The 19,173-nt window shown below is 43.4% G+C and overlaps 1 protein-coding gene across 2 annotated transcripts; it reads right to left on the bottom strand.

Annotated features, from left to right (window-relative positions):
• Positions 1-335: 335 nt before the first annotated feature.
• On the bottom strand, positions 336-18,985 carry LOC100704366 (transmembrane protein 151A). Of its 2 annotated transcripts, XR_003219089.1 has the most exons (7): positions 18,324-18,985; positions 9,253-9,573; positions 8,482-8,616; positions 8,072-8,211; positions 7,928-7,967; positions 6,438-7,718; positions 336-6,327 (listed from the first exon to the last, which is right to left on the bottom strand). XR_003219089.1 is itself a non-coding variant. In XM_005468084.4 (6 exons), the coding sequence occupies exons 1-6, from the start codon at positions 18,390-18,392 to the stop codon at positions 6,507-6,509; spliced, it is 1,917 nt and encodes a 638-aa protein (XP_005468141.1). In that variant the 5' UTR covers positions 18,393-18,985; the 3' UTR covers positions 336-6,506. The 2 variants fall into 2 exon arrangements, 1 of the variants encoding a protein (XP_005468141.1); XM_005468084.4 differs by having other exon boundaries at positions 336-7,718.
• Positions 18,986-19,173: the final 188 nt, after the last annotated feature.

A 19,173-nucleotide genomic window follows, 5' to 3' on the forward strand; every position in this document is an offset into this window, starting at 1 on the left:
AGGGAGTTTTTTCCGTCTCTCCGTGCTTGCACAACTGAATTACCCTATCAAAGCTGAGACAGGCTGCAGATAGTTTCTCTGACACTGATGTTTTGATCATTTAAAATGACAAAGCAGATTAAATCACATGTCGTTTTCATTTGTTAGAAACTGTTAGAAATTAGACTCTTTACACTGATACCGGGGAGATTATTCCATTTCGGAATTGAATCAAATAAGACCTGAATATCTTAAACAAACAAAAAAGAAAGAAACACTTCAGCACAAGGATTGTAAACGTCTATTAAAATGACAGAGATGTGACTGGGATAATAATCTCACAAGATAAACTTTGGTATATCAAGCAGATTGACTTTATTTGTAACTTCCAACTTCCATTGTAATTAATCATCATTAATCATCACCGGGATCGCATCAGTTAACAGTGTTATTGCCGCCGTCTCTATTACCTTCACAGTCACCATCCGCTCAAATAATGAAATCACATTATCTTAAACAGGCCAGTGACAAACGCTTTAATCTGCTGTGATATTGACAATCTCATTATCAGTTACATAGTAAGTAGCTTAAATACTGAGGACATTTTTGCTCGACGGTGCTTGAACAGGAAGCCCAGTCTCGGCTTCACACATCACTGTGTAAGACAATAACGCGCTGTATGTGACATTATTGTTTCAAACCCATAGAGGCTGCATGTACATTACAACTACACTGTGGTGACAATCCGTTTGTTTGACATTCGATCACACGCAATCCAGCAGCATGAAATATTCAGCAGGAAAGGAAATGTGAACTGAAATGTGAAGTTAGCGCCGAGACAGCGAGAGAGCTTGCGTACAGGGCAGCGGGAAAGTTTCGCATGGCGACAAAGCAGACTAAATAACGTCAGGCGACACAGTCGACGTTTACTGCGTCTTTAACCCGTATTAACCCATTTTTAAACTCAGCCTGACTATAATGTGACCTCAATCATACAATTAGCCTTTAACCAGACACTGTGTATCTGCAGGATAATTATATATTGCTTTAAACTTCAGAGGAGTTTTTACTGACACGTAAATACAGCGAGACGACAGAGATGTGATTATATGCGTTTGAGCTTTTAAACACGGCCACCATTTTTTGTGCTATTAATTATCGTCTTTCGTGTCGGAGCAGCAGACTGACTGCCTTAAGGTGGTGACACATCGTTGCATCAGCAACACACAGCTGCTCTTTATTGCAGTGCAAAAACAAAGGGCACTGATACTGTATCGCCGCGGACACAGGGCTCGTTAGACGTATGCTTTTTCACATTCCCAAAAGAGCGTGCTGTTGTAATTGCTGTTATCAGGGAGACTTAATGCAACTCACGTTGATGTGTCTGAGGTCAAAGGTCAAAATGCTTGTTAGTATGAATGAATATTACAATTATTGTCTGTATACGCAGCAACTTCAGCTGCATTTTGACAGTCCAACATGTACAGAGTCAAAGAAATCCATTTGTGAAACCTGGTCACACTTTTGTATTTGTTTAGCCAGCAAGGTATTTATGAACATGAAGGCTCATCATGCAGCTGGAATCCACGTGACTTCAAGTCAAACCATTTCTAGACTTTTTTAAAAATTGTTTTTTACAGTGTTTGACAAACTTGGTATGACTACTCGACTCACCCCATGACCACGAGAAAAACAGTAACAGTATTGACAACAATACATCGGTCATAATTGCTAGAGCATTTTATAAGATATTCAAGTGGTGATGTTGGTGAAACGGTGGAAAATGAGAGCAGGATTTTGTGTCCGAGTGAAGAAAGAAAAGCGTGTATGAGAAAGGAAACCGTCGTGCATTCGACTGCTCTAGGAGGAGGAGTGTTGAACACAGTCCAACTTCCTCCGTGTCGCTTTGTGTCGTGCAGCGCAAAACGGCCAGACGATGAGTTGTTTGTGTAGGTGATATGGAAGCTAAGTCACAAAATGTAAAAATGTCTTTGTCTAATAATGTCGTCATTTTGATGACCGTAGCGCCCACTGCTTGTGGTTATACGTTCAGAAAGCTGCTTAGCAACATACACAAGTCCAGCCAGAAGCAGGGGTATGAGCAATACTGCTCGGCAACACATTCAGTCAGTTAAAGGAAAAGAATAAAATCAGCAGAGGCTGAGATGATTAAAGCACAATCAGATCAGACACAAGCGATGTCAACCAGTGATGTCAAAGCATGTGCTTTAAAAATAAATAAATAAATTTAAAAAAAGAAAATCTGCAGCTAAACAAATCACCTGGTTTCACATCACCAGCTGGTGTGTACAGATGCTTAAGTCTCAAACCCACAAAGCATGGGACAGCAGCTGTTTTCTACACTGAGTCGCTGTTGGTGGTTTATCCCCATTAACCTTCATATATATAAGGCTCTGCTGCCATCTGGTGGACGAAAGTCACGTGCCAGGTTCCATCAGGCAAACCACCAAGTATTAAAAACATTCTAGGTGGATTTACATGTGAACAGCACCTCAGCTATGAAACAATTAACAAACATCTGTAACAAACAAAAATGTGCATGTTGATGATGAAGTTTAGTCGCTTCATGTAAATGTTTGCTTCTGCCCCACAGTCCACGAGCACAGATCACACTATTGCACATTGTGTGGATCTGGTGAAGCCACCTGTGTGAGCTGTTAATGTGCATGTATATAAGCGCAGGCATTCTCTGTAAGTTTTCTCTTTTTTTACATTGTATTTTTTTTTGTTTCTTTTTTTTTGCTTTGGCATGTTGATGGATTCATGAAGAAAAGCTTTTGTTGTCGCAGGAACGCAGCAATTAACTGAAATCCTGAGCAGAAAACGTTGGCAACACAAAGGCAGCGTAGCAGGAAAGTTCCATGCTTTCAGTGTGTGTGTACGTGCGCGCATGTTTGTGTTTGGAGACTGCATGTGTGCGGTGATTATGGGTTTCGGGATGAATGCCACTCTAGTCTAAAACAAGCTGTTATAATGGCCGCTTTACTGCTGTGACTAAACATGCAAGCGCGAGTGTGAGTGTGTGTGTGGTTGTGTAAGACATCATGGGCACAAAGATCTCTTGGCACACCTGAAGTGGCTGACACACTTTTGACACACTCAGAGATACTAAAACATGATATAAATATCCAGTAACAACAAGTATTAGTGTAATACACTTATTTAAGATGAACAAATGAGCAAATAAGACTTGTAAGCAAGTATAACTGCATCCAAACCACAACTTGAGGCTCATCAACCCAAGCTCACTGGGCCAGGAGCATTGTCAGTTTTACAAAAATAATAATAATAATAATAATAATAATAAAAACCAGCAAAGATAAGTGTAAGCTTACAAAAGCATCTGGATCACTTAAACAACCTGAAAAAACGTCTACAAATGTAGATGATATAAAAGTAGCAAATCACTGACTGAACTGACAGATTCAGATTTTCAGTTAGAGCTCGTTACTTTTCACCGCGAAGATCAAAAACACATACTGAACAGTAGCCACGTTATTACAGTTAAATAAAATAACAGGCTCCGAGAATTAGTGAGAACAATGCGATTATGCAAATAAATGAACACAGAAGTGTGTTCGGTGCTTTTTCCAGTGCTTCTTTTTGTTTCGGGACATTAATGGAGTCAGTTTTATCCACAGGTCAAGAGACTGAGATAATGACTGATTATGTAAAAATAATTGTCATTTTAATCTCACATTTTCAGCATTTTTCCACTTCTTCGCTCCTCGCCAGTTTTTCTTCCCCCCCATTATTTCGTCCGTTAGCTTCCTTGCGCCGATTCCCTCCCAAAAGCTACACAAGATCCAGTGTGTGTGAATGTGTGTCAGAGTGTGTGCGCATGTATGTGTCCCCTACGCCAAACCAGGTCAGCAGTCATGCTCCACTTTCTCTCTCCAGAAAGTTGCAATGAGAGAACTTTTCCCCGTTGTCTCTGCTCGATCCACATCCGTGTCTGCGTGTGGTAAACGTGTCCGTTTACTGCTTGCAAAGTTGATCCAGCATTGTTTCTGCCTCGTGGCTCTTTACTTGGCTCTTTCCGTGTGCTTTTCATTCCCTTGTGAACAGGAAGCAGAGAGAGAGAACGAGGGAGACTCTTCCGACATCAGATAGTGGCTGGAGTGACCTCTGAAGGGCGCTATGCAGGAAAGGTCAACAAATGTTCATCTAACTACTTTAGCGTGTTTAGTGTGCTTTGGAAAGTATCAGCATCAAAGCACTGAAGGTCTCACTGTCTGTGCCGATTGCCTCTCCTGGGCTGAGACGTGACAACTCAGGAAGTAGGACACAGCTATCCATGCCCTTGTCTACATACGTCTAAAATATCTGAATCGGTGCAGATTGTTCATCGATCGCTACTTTTTGGCACTGCGTTTTGCAACGATAGCCATATTTGCTACACAGCTATTAGTAGCTAACATGCATCTCTATGCCAGCAAACGTTTACACATTTTATGCTGAGGCGATGTTTTTCAGAGAGCACTGTTTCTTATTTGCAGATGATTCTCAGAGAGTAGGAGGTAGCAGAGTTGGGGCCACAGTTCTTTCACAGGGCTGATAATGACAGATCGTTAGCGGGAGTTAACCTCATACTGTATTTCCTCATTCGCAATTTTGTTGTCTGTGCGATAAAAAAGGAAGCAATTAAAACTGATTGCTGCTTACTGTAAGTGTTATTTCCCATGCAGTCCAATCTTATGGACATAAATGAGATAAAGAGGTCATTTTCCATGCCTAACCACATGTAGTACTACATAGTATATTGATATGGAGGAGGGTTTGGGGGTTATTGCGTTTTCTTCGTAGCATACAGGCCTATCTTTGGGAACAAATGTGTTAAACTATAGCACAACTACACTGGCATCACTGGGGAAATTTAAAGCTCATGTGAGAATCAAACCTGCTGTGGCAAACCTTTCAGCTGTTACTTTTTCGGTAAAGTCACTTATATCACCCACATAATTTGCTTTTTTCCCCTTCAAATACGCAGGCATAAAGGTCACAATAACGTTACACAAGTGGGGGAAAAATCCGGTTTATAAAATATGGTCACTGAGAGGAAACCTCAGCCTCGGGGAGATGTGATATGGGGAAATGCGATCTCATCGCCTACAGGAGCAAGGAGGGTGTCATATATCAACCACTTGAAAAAAATAAAAGGAGGAGCAGAAGGATGGAGTGGGGTGAGAGGATGGGGAAGTTCACTGTGTTAATGCAACGTTTGATTCTTCCAAATATATGATGCTCCTCACTAGTTTTTTAACAATAGAAAGAGGAAAGACAGGACATGTGATAAAATGGACAGAGGGGAGAAGACGGGCAGGGCAGCGCTGAGAAGTAGAGGAAGCAACTGCTCTACTTTTATGGAGTTTTTTTTTTTCTATTGGCTCTATAACAGTAATGGATTGAGTGGTGGGGAAGCTAATGGTGAAATAAGACGTAATACAGCATGACGAGACGGGGAGGAAATCAATGCTTCTCCTCTTTTATTGTACTGCCTTCTGTTAGAGGTGCCGTGTGAGGTCATACGGTGAACCTGACTGAATCTTCTCACGAGGACCTGTTCGAATGATATTTGGATTTCCTGATTAGATTCAAGGTCAGGATTGTTGTTCAGAGGTTGTTGTGTCTGCGATCAGTCCTACATCTTTTCCCCCCCTCCTCCTTTTGTGATTATCTTTTGGATAATTTTATTTTCTAGCTTTTAAGAATCTGTCAAATGGAAAAATGAGATTTAGGGTAATCTGGTCTGTGTCCATTTTGGATTCTTCTTAGCCTGCGTGTCCTGCTTCCTTCTCTTGCATGCTGATGTCTTTTGCTCTACTTTACTATGCTGTATTTTACATGATCTATTTATTCCCTCATCTGAATTATTTAGAACCTCTTATCAATTCCCACTTTTGATTCTTTAAATTGGCTCGATTCTCAGTTCCTCTCTCTATTTATCATTCTTTAAATCCCCTTTGTAGTCTTTCATTTGTGTTAAAGAAAGATTAGACAACAACAAACTCCACTACCTCTCAGCTGGTTTGGTGTCTCTCCACTGCCTCTCCAAGCTGCTATCTTTAGACTTGTTACCCCTCCCACTCCTGCTCCTGCTCCGATATAGCTGAAGATAGACATTCCTAACTTTGCAGTCTTCCAAATTATCCAATCCGTCACCCTAACATCTAAAATTGCAAAGATTTTCTTGCCCTCGCTCATTTTCTTAGACTCTATCTCATCTTGCTGCTGCACTCTCTATCAGCTCTCTTCTTCTGATCTAGTGGGTTTATTGACTTTTTACAGTATGCACTGTATTTGTCACATCTCCTCCGTTTGCCTTCCCAGTTCCTCTGACAGTATCTTCTCTTTTCCCTACATCTCTCCTATTTTGTCTTTCTTACCTCACTCACTGTGTTCTATCTGAATCCTTTCTTCTCTCTATGCATCCTTCCTCTCTTCCTTCATCTCCCTCAGCCTGTGCCTGTACATTCTCACTCTCAGTGTTTTTATTTTTCTCTTCATCACATGTCGTCTCCGGCATGGCAGCTCTCCTCGCCGTGTATAATGAGGACGGGGAAGAAGAACGCATCCTGATAGGATGGAGGCCGATCCCTCTCACCCTCTCTCGCCTCTCCTCCCCCTGCGTTGTCTTGCTCTGCCTCCTCATCCCTCTCTCTCCTTCCTCTTCCTCTATCTTCCCTCCTCCTCTGCTCCTGCTCTTCTTCCTCGTCATCGTCACCTTCCCCTTCAAGCACTCCTCTGGTCTCCTCGTTGTTCTGTCTTGAACCTAACCCAAGGAATCCTCCACCACCTCCGCCCCCTCCGCCACTTACCCCTCCTCCTCCTCCTCCATCTTCCCTACTTCCTCCCAGCCCACCCCCCATGCTTCTTGAATGAAACAGGCTGTTCTGGCGCCCGCCTCCAAGTCTCCCGAGAGAGAACCCGCTCCGACTGAGCACCAGTCTCCCTCCCATACCCCCACCTCCTTGCCCTGCTGCCCTGATCCCTGCCACTGTAGCGTTCAGGAGGGCTGTGGTTCCCATTGAAGCCCTTAGCCTGGATGGAAGACTGGCACTCGATGTGGTCCGCCGGCATCGGGGGCAGCTCTGAAGGAGGTAAGCCGAGTTGAACACCACAGGCAAAGCCAGAGGAGGGGGGTTGGTCCCCTGGCTGGGAGTGATGACTGGAGGCCCAGAGATAGGTGTGGAGGCTGTAGGGTTTGTCCCCCCACTCGTGTCTAAGTCCATAAGGAGGGCTTCAGAGTAGCTCGGGACCATCTGTTGGTTACAGCGAATGTGCCACTCCAATTCTGTCATGTCCACCGTGTTGACACGAGAGATGGCTCTGTAGCTTGTCCCATTCAGACCGATGCCAATCGAAATTCCTCCTGGGTGGATTCCATTCTCAGTCCCTCCTTCAACCCCGTCCCCTCTTCCACCTCCGCCTGGCCCTCCTCCGCCGACTCCCCCAACAGTATCCTCGTCCTCCCCGAACAGCTTCTCCACGTGGTAGTGGACATACGCTGTGCGGTATTCCGACACAACTCGCAGCGGCCACGACAGGAGGAAAGCTGAAGCCAGCCAGAACACCTTGTGCCTGGAGAACCACGGCTGGTGAGCCGGATCGGAGAATGCTAGGATGTGTTCGCGGAAATCCACGTTTTTAAGGTGCATTCCCTCCCTGGCCTCCATGTAGTCATCAAGCCCCTCGTTCTCCCCAAAGAAGCGTGCTCGCTTGCAATTACAGAGAAAAAAATCAAAAAATAAAACACTGTATAAGATTTAAGATAAGATGCTAAATCATTACCAAATTTTTGAGCAATTTAGTGATTAAAATGCTTCATATTTTTCATTTAAAATGAAAATGGAGATTTGTTTATGCTAAAAAAAATAAAATAATAAAGAACAAAATAAATCGCATTCATTGATCCCTCACATCTTACCTGGGTGAGGTAGGCAGCTTCAGCACGTGCACTTGAAAAGCTAAAGAACACAAAAATGAGTCACTATCTATTTCACCTTAAAAAGAAGGTAAACCTTTTAATGATCAAAGTCATACAGGTTTAAATTTGATGTCTCGCTGATACCTGAAACACTTTGTGAAACGCAGGCGAACAGCAGGGTGTTGCTGCAGGTCCAGCAGCTCCTTTGACACGTCTTTGACACCATAGCGGGCGTAGTCAAACTCAGAACTTGAGGCATGAGTGTTCACCCGTTCATGGTAGACCTGAAGAAGAAAAAAGCAGGGCACGGACAAAGAGGTCGAATAATGATGAAGAAAAAAGGAGAGGAGGAAGGAAAGCAGGATCTGTGATACCAGAGGGACATTTTTATTTTCAAATTATGTTCCGGCGTGAATAAAACTCAGCTGTATGGAATTTTTTGCCTTCTGCACACAGCTGTTTGCCACAGCTCAACAACACTCACTATAGGAAAAGCAGTCAGGATAACAGAAAGGGTGTAACATGAGTGTGTGGATCAGGAAAAGTGTCCTCACCTGTGTGGTCGTATATGCATCTCCATTGCGGTATCTTGTCACCTGTCTGGTCCTCCTCACGTAGTGATAGCTGATGGCCTTCCACCAAATACAGGGTGTGGCCTGCTGAAGTCTCTGCACACGCTCATATACTTCCTGTGTAAAACAATGAGGTAAAACAAGGCTGCTTTAAAACATGTCAAAATGTTGTATACTTTCTACAACCAACTTGCTGCCTATTGTGTTAAAAACGGGATAAAGACACGTTGTCTAAAACGTGCAATCACAGCAGAAGCAGAAACAGTTGTCTTACAGTCTGCATACAGTTTAAAGCTGTGCAGGCTGGTGATGGATTGATTATTGTGGGATTATTTTTGTCCTTCTATTGTTTCCTTCTTAGTAGAGACAGACAAACAGCTGTACGTTTGGAGACAGGACAGGCCAGAACAGACCAAAAAACAACCAAACCCTCGGTCAGCTCATTTCCACATGTAGGGAAGGAAGCTGTATAATGACGTTCTCTCCTCATGAAATATTACAAATCGGAATAAACTGCATTAAACTCAGGCTTCCTTGAAGTGAGGATTTTCTTTTTTTAATCATTATTTTTACTGGTTTAACCATTTTAAGGATTCCAGACACAAAAAACAATCACTAAGTGAACAGATTTGTTTTTTAATAACAGGTCTTTCTAGATTTCTCTTCCAGCGTCTTTCTGCTTCATGCTGGAATCACCTCACTCAAGCCGATTACACCCACCTTCAAAATACAGGCTATAACTTTGACACATACCTGGAATTCAGCATGAGCCAACATGGCCGTCTTGGAGAAGCAGTGCCAACACTCCACCAGGTAAACGACATACAGCATGGCCAGGAAGGCCAGTGGGATGTACACATAACCACTAGAACACGGACTTTCCCATTGCTGGATGTAATAGGCCGCCGAGGTGCCATCAGCAGATACGGAGGAGGAGCCCAGAACGGGTACGCGACAGAGAGCGCACCAGGCCAGCGTGGCAAAGCAGCCGTACATGAGGAGGGTCAGGAGGAGGCACTTCCAGTGGGACTCCCGACAAAGGGAAGAGGCCAGAGACTGTTGGACTGGCCGTTGCTGTGGAGGCACAGAGAGGAAAAAAACAGCTGAGCCACAAGACTTCATAAATTTCTAAGTACACACATTGACAGCAACAAGAGTGATAAATAACACAACATGCCTCTAAATATGCCTCATTAATAAAGCCAGACAGGTGACAATTATTGCTGCTTAACACAAAATGTTTGTGAAGGAAGCAACACAGGTTTTCTGTACCTGCTGAGGTTTTAATAACCATATTCTTCCTGTTTGGTAAACAGTGTCACATTACAGAGAAAGTGTGTAAGCTGAGGTCTTGACCAAAGGAATGCATTACGCTGCCCCATTCCCATCACAGGATAAGTGCTGCATATTAGGAACACACACACACACACACACACACACACACACACACACACTGCTTATGCCACTCTCTAAGTGCACACAGCCTGACTTGCACTGTGGAGACATCATATTACAGCGCACTCAAACACACACATATACGCACGTACACACATTTGAGATATACAGACATAGATGGTCTAATGCGCCTCATTCTTTTCAGTCTTGCTATCTCTATCCATACTCACGCCAGCATGCACGTTTCTCAGCACTGTAATGCAGCCAGCGGAGAGTATGTGAATAATTTAGATGAGAACGATGCTTCTAGACGGTTCTCTAGCCAACTGACTCCGCTCCAACATCAAGAGCATATCAGCATTGCTGCAATTTGTGTGTGTGTGAATGAAGGACGGAAAGATAGACAGCTTGTGCCAAAAGGAAAAAAACCAAACAAACGTGTTTATTATGCATGTATGTGTGCATACCTCATAAAAACGTGAACACATTTAACACACACCTGAACTGTTTCATGTGACAAAGGGTGCTTATTTGTGTCTGCGTTGATGTCTCCCCTGTGGTGAAGGCGACAAGGCGAAAGAGCAACAAAGCAGATGACGAAAAGAAGGAAAAAAAAAGATGGGATGACACCATTGTCCTTTCCTCCTCTCAGTCAAGTCTGCTCGTCCTGTCAGCACATCACGCCCTCCATTTGTCTCACACACTGGCCCCTCTCCTCCCTCCTTCTACAGTATATCACTCACACACACTCTCATATCCTTCACCTTCTCCCTGCGCACCACAACATAGCCTCAATTTGCTATTTGCTATATTTGCTAGCAGATCTTGGTGGCTGCACTGCACACGAACACGCACAAATGTGCACCCATGATTTCAGAGGACATCTGTGCGTCATGCCTGAAACATATACCAATGTTACTGCAAATCTTACCTTATCATCAGCTGATAATATGTCTTTACCTTAACCTTTAATGATTTACTTTTTGGCTCTATACGTGACTGTGCAAACAGACTCAGGATCACATTAACTGTACACACACACACACACACACTTTCATTTTTCACTACTGTACATCAAGGGCGAGCAGTGAAAGGCAGAGAGAAGGGCATCTACACTCCACCAGTCTGTCATCACTCTGCAAAAGCTCCCAAAAAGCATCCAAGTGCAGGCCTTAAGATCCTAAAAATAGGTTTGCTGCTTTTAAGAAAATGAAAATGATCCGTGGTACCAACTTAATATCATATTTAATGCTTCTCCTATTCACATCTTCTTTCATTTGTCTATTCTTATGCAATCTCTTTTTCCTCCTCCTTCCCCAAATCTTCTCCCCCATCTCCCAAGCATTTTGTACCCACCAATCACAACTTCTACCTCGCCTCACTTTGTCCTCGCCCGCCAACCCCACCCTCCATGTCTCCTCTGTTACATCCTCTTTCAAAGTCTGTCTCTAAGTGGATTGATTGGGCTAAGAGTGTAGCGTAGGGGGAGGGGATGAGGAGTGTGAGGGGAGACAGAGAAACGGTCATGAACTTTTCATGAACGCAAGTATGAAAGGAAGCTAAATAAGAAGAGGAGGATGAGGAGAGAGGGAGAGAAGCTAAAGAGCCAGCAGCAGTGACAGACTGCACCTCTCTCCAGGGAACTCCACTGCCAAAATCCATCCTTTTCCACCTTCTCCCTCCCTCTTGTGCCCTTAATTTGTCCTTCTGGCACCAAACCTCTTTTGTCGTTTACCTATTACCCAAAAGGAAAAGAAAATACTCCAGCAGTGCCAAAAAAAATGTGTCAAGCATTTTCAACAAGAATCTGCAGCCGTGATGCCAGGGTGGGTACAATCAGCCCCAAGACAGGAGTCAGATTATTCCTGTGAGCACTTATGCCAGTCAGCTTTTGTCAGTATGAGCCATTCTCTTTCCCACAGGTGAAGACACCCGAGTGCCAGAGCTTTAGCACGACTTAGTGAGCATAGTCAAATAAACCAGTGCCGCAAGTCACCACACAAATTCCAGTGAAAGATGAAACATCAGAGCACTCTGTCAACCATCAACTCTGCATGACGCCAGCTATTTACAGTAATGGGAATTATACACCATATATGGGACTGAGAGGCCATTTTAATTATTACACAGCCACTAATGGAGGGTCAAATTCCAAATCCAGCAACAATGCACACAAGTAGTTGTCTTCAGAAAACTGAAAGTCTTTGATGGATTAGAATTAACTTCAAAGGAGGAAAAGCTCCTAATAACACCTCCTTAGTAATTATTATTCTTAGAGATAACGGCTCTACCAGGATATTTGAGCCTACAACAATAAAAAAAAACTATGTGTGCAACCATGTGGACCAGAAAATATTTTTAGGTGTGGCAAAGGATTGCTGAAAGAACTGATTTAGAAAAAAACAAACAAAGATTTTGTACTACAAAAATAGCAAAAAAGAAAACTTTACTAAAAAAAACCAAAACGCTTTTATACTAAAAAACAGTAATACTAGCAGGGGATTTGGAAGGCTATTGTCAATACCCAATTCATGAATAATTATCAGCAGCAGAAACCAGGCGTGTTGCATTTGTGTGTCCTTAATTATTGTCGACTTATTATTCTCGATAACCATGTGAGAGCTTAAAATGACAGCTTGACAACTTAGGTGAGATTTACAGCATGAACGGGAGCCACAGCTCAGTGTCCTCTGAAAGCATGCAGATTCAGGCATAGACTGTACTTAAAAGATGGACTGAGATTCCAGCTCTAAAAGCTGAAGCCAGTGACGTGGAGCTGCCTTAAACCTGTGTTTAATGTAATTGCTAGCAGCGAATGGCTTCTATGGTTGAAGCATAAGACAGTATAAAAGATATAGAAAGGAATAAAAGTGTCATGGTCCCCGCACCTCGCCGGCTGACAACAGTCAGGCGCTATGTGTGTTGTTTATTCTCTTCTCTCGCACCTGCTCTCTCTTTCTCTCGTCCTCTCCCTCTCTCTCTTTTCCCTGCCGAGGCGGAGCTCAGTATGGGCTCCCGCCTCTGGCCCACGCACCTGGGGATGATCAGCACACCTGCCGCTGATTACCAGAATTAGAGTCCTACTTAAGATGGCGAGTCTGCTCTACTCGTCGCTGGATCGTTGAACCATCAGCGTCAGTCGCCCTGCGCTCTGCAAAGTTTTGCTCGTGAGTACGTCTGAACCAGGAGACTAACTGTTTCTCTGTCTGTATATAGATTCCCTCCGGACCCGTTTTCCGGAGCACTGTGATTGAACGTGAGCAAGAGTGGTTGAGGGAAGAAGAGGAGCTGTGTGTGTTTGCGAGAGCTGTATGGAAATCTCCCCTCCCTGGACTCCTGCCCCTTTCACTCCCGGACCCTGGAACCCCGGCCCCTTTTCCCCAGACACCGTTGTATATATTTCACTGTGGAGAACACTGTAAATAAATTCACGTTTGGTTTGAAGGAACTTGTGGTCTGCGCCTGAGTCCGCTCCGCTAATCGTGACAAAAAGACATAGTTACTACAACGTCATCGACTGGTTTCTGAAGTCCTGTTTTGAATCCTTGAGCGTTTTTATCGTCTTGGATTTTAAAAACTGGATTTGACGAGAGGGGTGGGTCTGATCGTGAAACAGCTTTCTCACTGACGATCCTTTTTTTAATGATTTTTTATTTTTGACCAGTATGACCCAAAATGACTGACTGGGCCATAAACACTTCAGGAAAATCTTTAAAGAGGTCAAGTCAGAAAGCTCTTATACACCTACGGGACTGAAAGTCTTTTCACAGTTATAGCTATGGAAAGCTACGTCTAACATTTATACTGTATTTGTTTGCAAACATTGACCTATGACATCAGTAAATGCTTTCTTTGCTACTGAATGAACACAATCAGATGTTGTATTCAATGCAGAGTAAGGTTAACTATGTGAAATAGACTCCACTAACTTTTAGCAATGCTGATCTTTTATATATCATCTTCAGAGGAAAGTTTTTTGTTTGTTTACTTAACACTGATCTATGAATCATTCAGGCATAAAAAGGCACCTAACTCAAGGGATGAACCAGTGTTGTGTCTGCACTAAAACAAACAACAGTATTGAACAGTATCTGTTAAGAAACAAGAGAAAAAGTCCAGCAAAGATCTGACACAGGACCTGAGAGAGACTGAACCTTCAGTTGATCCATCTGCTGTACACTGAGGCCTCATCAGAAACAGTCTCAGTGGACGGGTGGCTGTCAGGAAGTCATTCTTAATGAAGGGAAATGGAGCAGAGGCTGAGGTATACCAAATTACACAAGAAATGGAACGGAAATCTGTGACAACAGGACGTATGGAGTGATGAATCCAAATGTGAAGACGTTGGTTCAAATAGTTTTCACGTATGTATGGATGGAGAAGGTCAGAGGAGTTACACTGTGGGTGTCTACAGCCATTTGTAAAACGCAGTTTGGCTCTGTCATGGTTTGGAGCTGCTTTCAGCCACCGATGTTGGAGATCTTGTCAAAATTCATGGAATTATGAATGCAGAAAAGTGCCAACAGATTTTCATCCACCATGCAATACCATGTAAAAAGCGTCTGATTGAAAAACCCTTCACTTTTCAGCACGACAATGATCCAGTAAACTGATACCTGGATTGAAAAACACCCAATGTAACACCATCAGTCATGGATTGGCCTCCCCAGAGCCTGGACTTCAATGTTACAGTGAACAAAACAAATGGCGACCAACATCCAAAGAAGAGCTTTGAATGTCCTCCAAAAAGGCTTGAGAACTATTCCTTAAGACTACTTAAAGAAAGAACAAGAAAGCTTGTCTAAGAGAGTCGTTGTGTTGAACCCGCTAAAATATTTACTTTCAAGCTTGTTCAAATTGTACAAATCTGTTTTCCCTTACATACTGCAAGAAATGAGGGGTGACTCAAGACTTTTGCCCACCACCTACCTCCTGAAGGACTGACCAACAATCAACACTTTTGTCTATAAAAACAACTCTGGCTGTGTCGTGATCCTGTGTCTGTTAAAGCTGCCTCTGTAGGCTGCAACAGATCAAAGAGAAATCTCAGTTTCCTTGACACCATTATGCAAAGAAATCTATATAGCCCAGTCTGGAGGGTGTCATCTTTCCTATTTCATACTGAAAGTCTGAACTGCTCTCCTTAGAAGCTCTTTTGAAGAGGGCGAGTGGCTCTGACACGACATATTCTGTTGCATTAATGACATCGTTTCAGGGTTAAATATGCATAAAACATACTACTTGACAAAGTTTTGCTGGGCTCAAAACACAATCTACATTCGAGAAGCATCCCGAGCACCCCAATGACTACAGATGGCTGTTTTTTATATATCTTGGACCAGCTTGATCTGTGAACAAGATTTTAAAGAACTAATTTTAAACATCCTGAGCAAACATCCGATACATCCTGCTTCTACTAACTGAAACACTCACAGGCCTTTCCCGTTAACCGTATTTGTGCGCTTCGCACGAAAGGATCGTACAACCCTCTCTCCGTATTAAGGTGTCTAATAGAAAACGTGCGCTGCTCTCCCGTCCTTCCGTGCTTCAGCTCATACTGATTCAGCTGGTTAGGTGTGACTGGAGCAGCTATAATTAGCAATCCTAGCGTGTGGGTGGCAAATGAAGTGAGGGAGCGAAGAAAGGAAAATGTGCTGCTGATGCTTACAGTGCTCTGCTAAAAATTATGTCATTTCAACACAACTGGAGTGAGTCATTTGGAGATGTCAGGTTTCTACTAACTGTTCGGTGGCAGCAAACAAATTATTACCACTTGATGTGGCGGCAGTGTGTCATCATACACTCATAACGCTATCATCATTATTGCTCTGTGTTGGAGTGTGCTCAGTGGAGACTACAGACCAAACAATGACATCTCCTATTCATAAATTAAATATCAGTGAAGGCAGAGGTTGGCCTATACGTGAGCCTGAATCCATGTTAGTTACAATACTGTAGATCCGAATGGTGGATGCTAAAAGTTTTCACAGAAACCTCTCAGTATAATAGTTTTGTCTCAATCTGTATGTAGAAGGTCATTGCTTTGCTAATATATAACTGTTATTGTAGCCCATGACAACAACAACATCAACAAGATACTATCACAGGCATGAAGAAATAAAAAAAATCATGTTTAATATTAAACATAATAACTGAAAACAAACATTCAAACAAAGAATTGAGAGCATTGCTTGTGTGTTAATTTTAGAAAAAGCTATTCTTGTTTATCTCTCAGCGAGTTGTAACGTTTCTCTTTGTCGAGTCAGGTTTTGTGGCTGTTGACACATTTCGTTTCTATTCTTGTTAAGTTTACATGCTTTTTCAGCTCCTCTGTCTCTTTTCACATGACAGTTTTCCCTCCCCCTCCTGATGATGAGCGGCGTCTCATGTGGTAGAATGTAGTTTTCATGGTTTGTGAGTGAAACTTAGAAGGAAATTAGAAACGCCTGCTTTGATGTGACAAACCCTCCTGCTAATGGAAATATGGCACGAGTGTTTCTATGTATGGAGAAGTATGAGCTGCAATTTTAAATCTTAATCATTCAATTCTGCTTCATTTGTAGCAATGCCTGCATAAGAGTGCATACATGTATGCATACCCATGTGGGGCAAAGTGAATGCAATTGAGGGAAATATGAGTGTGGAAACGCTTGAGTGGGAGAGTCGAGTACGATGGGGGATAGGAGGACGAGGCTGTAAACTCCACTGGGCAAAAAAAACAGGAAGGAAACCAGGAGAGGAAGATGAAAAGAGTAATGGAGGCAGAGAAGAGATGCAGGTTGAAATCATTGCATTACACTGCACTGTCTGCACTGCAGGAACAGATACAGACAGAGGACTGTAAGTGAAAGGCATCTTTTAACCGGCGTTCCTAGTCCACACATTACATCCATTGGTTTATGAATTATCACTTTTCAGGTGCCAAACGCTTAATTTATCTCTTATTTTCAGTTTTATTAGTCCTTATTTGCAAGTATTATGTATTTCAAAGTATTTGGACAATTAATACACTTACTCTGCTTGCCACCCAACCAAGGCATTTAAAGCCCAATAAAACCAAAGTAGTCTTTTAACGGACTACTCAGTTGACAGATGAATGATGTGCCTCTCATTTTCTCTTCAGTTAATCTGTCACTGCGATTTTTATTTGAATGTTTCCAGATATGCAATTCAAATAAACAAAAAAGGGCTTTTATTTAATGGACAACTAACATAATAGTAGCAGCCTTTCATACATGTGACCAAGAGTCTGGGAGCCCTGTACTGCCTCACCTGACCACCAAGTGTGACACAAGCATATTGCCTCTGGCAGGCTGCTTGCATTACAACACACCCCACCTTTGTCTTCAACTGCGCTCAGTAGGAATGTGTTAATAGCCTATGTCAAGCTAGTAAAGTTGTCATAAACTCCACTGGTAAATTACATTATTAATATTATTATATATACGTTTTAAATGTGCTACAACACATGCCCAATGTGCTGTTTCACAGTGGGTACAGACAGTCATGCAGCATGCTCAGATGTATCTATGATAACTTCTTGCTGCCAGCTGACTTACATAATGTCATGTATTGTACCCTTCTGTATTCCTAAAGCATTTTTTTTTTCATGATAAAGTGCATTTAAGTGGATGATGCTGATTGTTCTAAGTCTGGTAATATAGTAATCACAGAGTGATTCAAGGCAAGATGTAAACATAAACCTTTGAGCCCTGTGTGAGGACTTTCAGCAGCAGGAGGCAGGCTTCAGTAGTTAGGGATGTGTGTAATAAGGACAAGGATATCTGCTAATCATGTTGGTATGTGTTTGTAAAATTAGCTGAAAATCAGAAGAAAACACACTGCTGAGTAGGTACACTGTAACATATTGTAACTCCCGGGGTGAAAATCCTGACATACTGCTAGGATTTTCCGTGATTTCACATTACGTGTCCTTGTGTAATTCTGGCTGAAAGGTGGGTGTGTGGCTAAACTGTGATGTCACCCTCTCTTGCATTTCTGTGGTGACAGCTGGCAGGTAGACGTGGTCTACTATACAGAAAAGACCATCCATCCCAAGAGTAACACATCACGCAGCCCTGTCAGACATATCGCATCAATACTAAGCCCCCTACCACTCCTATCTGTTTACTAAAGCCACAGCCTGATCTCCACTCACACTAAACCAAGCTCCTCCGTGTCCTTGCGTGAGGCATCACGGAGGGAACAACGGCAAAGACATGTTTTGTCAATGAAACAGCACATTGATAAGCGTATAAATGCATGTACTATACGTGGAGACGGCAGGCTGTTTGGGAAGCAATGACACAGAAATTGTGCCATAGATAGTTCTTCAATGAGCGATAATACGTGCACTTTTAGGTAAACTGGACCCTTGTTTAAAATGTAAACCCCAAGGAGACAGGAAAAAAAACAGAACATGTCCTTACCTGCTCTCTTCCCGACCCTTCCTCCAAAATGGGCTCTTCTGCGGCGGCCGTCTCCTCCTCCGTCTGCATTTTCTTTCCTGCCACTCCTTCCCTTCCTCAGAACGGGGCACAGGCAGCTCCCACCCCGGTAACCTCCGAAGGCAGGGACCTCCCCGGCGGAGCAGGGAGCTCGGTCACCCCATCCGCCGCAAGTCGGTATACAATTTCACGATGGCGGGGCCTGCGGCAAATAGGCATCATCTACTCCTGGTTTACAGGTAGCCCGTGCCTCCCGTCCGCATCCTCTCGCGCTGACCCCGCTTACTGCTTTGGTTCCACCTGCTCCATCCTCCGGCTCCGCGCTCACAGAAAGGCGGCACGAAGCAGCCAAAGTCAAAGCCCCGTCACCCTCCGTAACAACCGTCTCCGCTGACGCCACCTCCAGTGATGCTCGAGCTACACAAGCGTGTGTATGTGCACGTGGGAGCGCGTGACCGACAGCGCAGGGGGGTGGGGGGCAACCGGAGTCAAGGATTTCTCCAGCTGCACACCACCGATTGTTAGATTTTTTTGCGCAAAGGTGAAGAGGAGAAACGGGCAGCATCGAAGTACGGCAACCAAAACACGAATGTCCGTCTCCGTTTAACTTTATTCGGTCGTGTTTGCACCTTGCTCTGGGTCCCCATTGACGTCATATACCAACATCCCCCGCCCCATCTATTCACCTGATCACGTGCACAAGCGCGAGTCTCCCCCGTAGAGCTAGACACGCGCCCACACTCAGGAGGCACGGCTCTAACTCGTACAGTACGAGCCAAATTAAATTAGGTAGCGCAGGTATTTATCATAATGTGTTATAAGCAGACACGGC

The sequence above is a fragment of the Oreochromis niloticus genome, linkage group LG3, assembly GCF_001858045.2.
Source record: "Oreochromis niloticus isolate F11D_XX linkage group LG3, O_niloticus_UMD_NMBU, whole genome shotgun sequence".
NCBI lineage: Eukaryota > Metazoa > Chordata > Actinopteri > Cichliformes > Cichlidae > Oreochromis > Oreochromis niloticus.

Coding starts and splice junctions, on each gene's coding strand:
- LOC100704366 (XM_005468084.4), bottom strand. CDS start 18,392: ATGCAGACGGAGGAGGAGACGGCCGCCGCAGAAGAGCCCATTTTGGAG. Junction 9,574..18,323: donor AAGGGTCGGGAAGAGAGCAG/GTAAGGACATGT, acceptor GTGCCTCCACAG/CAACGGCCAGTCCAACAGTC. Junction 8,212..8,481: donor ATGCATATACGACCACACAG/GTGAGGACACTT, acceptor TTTCTTCTTCAG/GTCTACCATGAACGGGTGAA.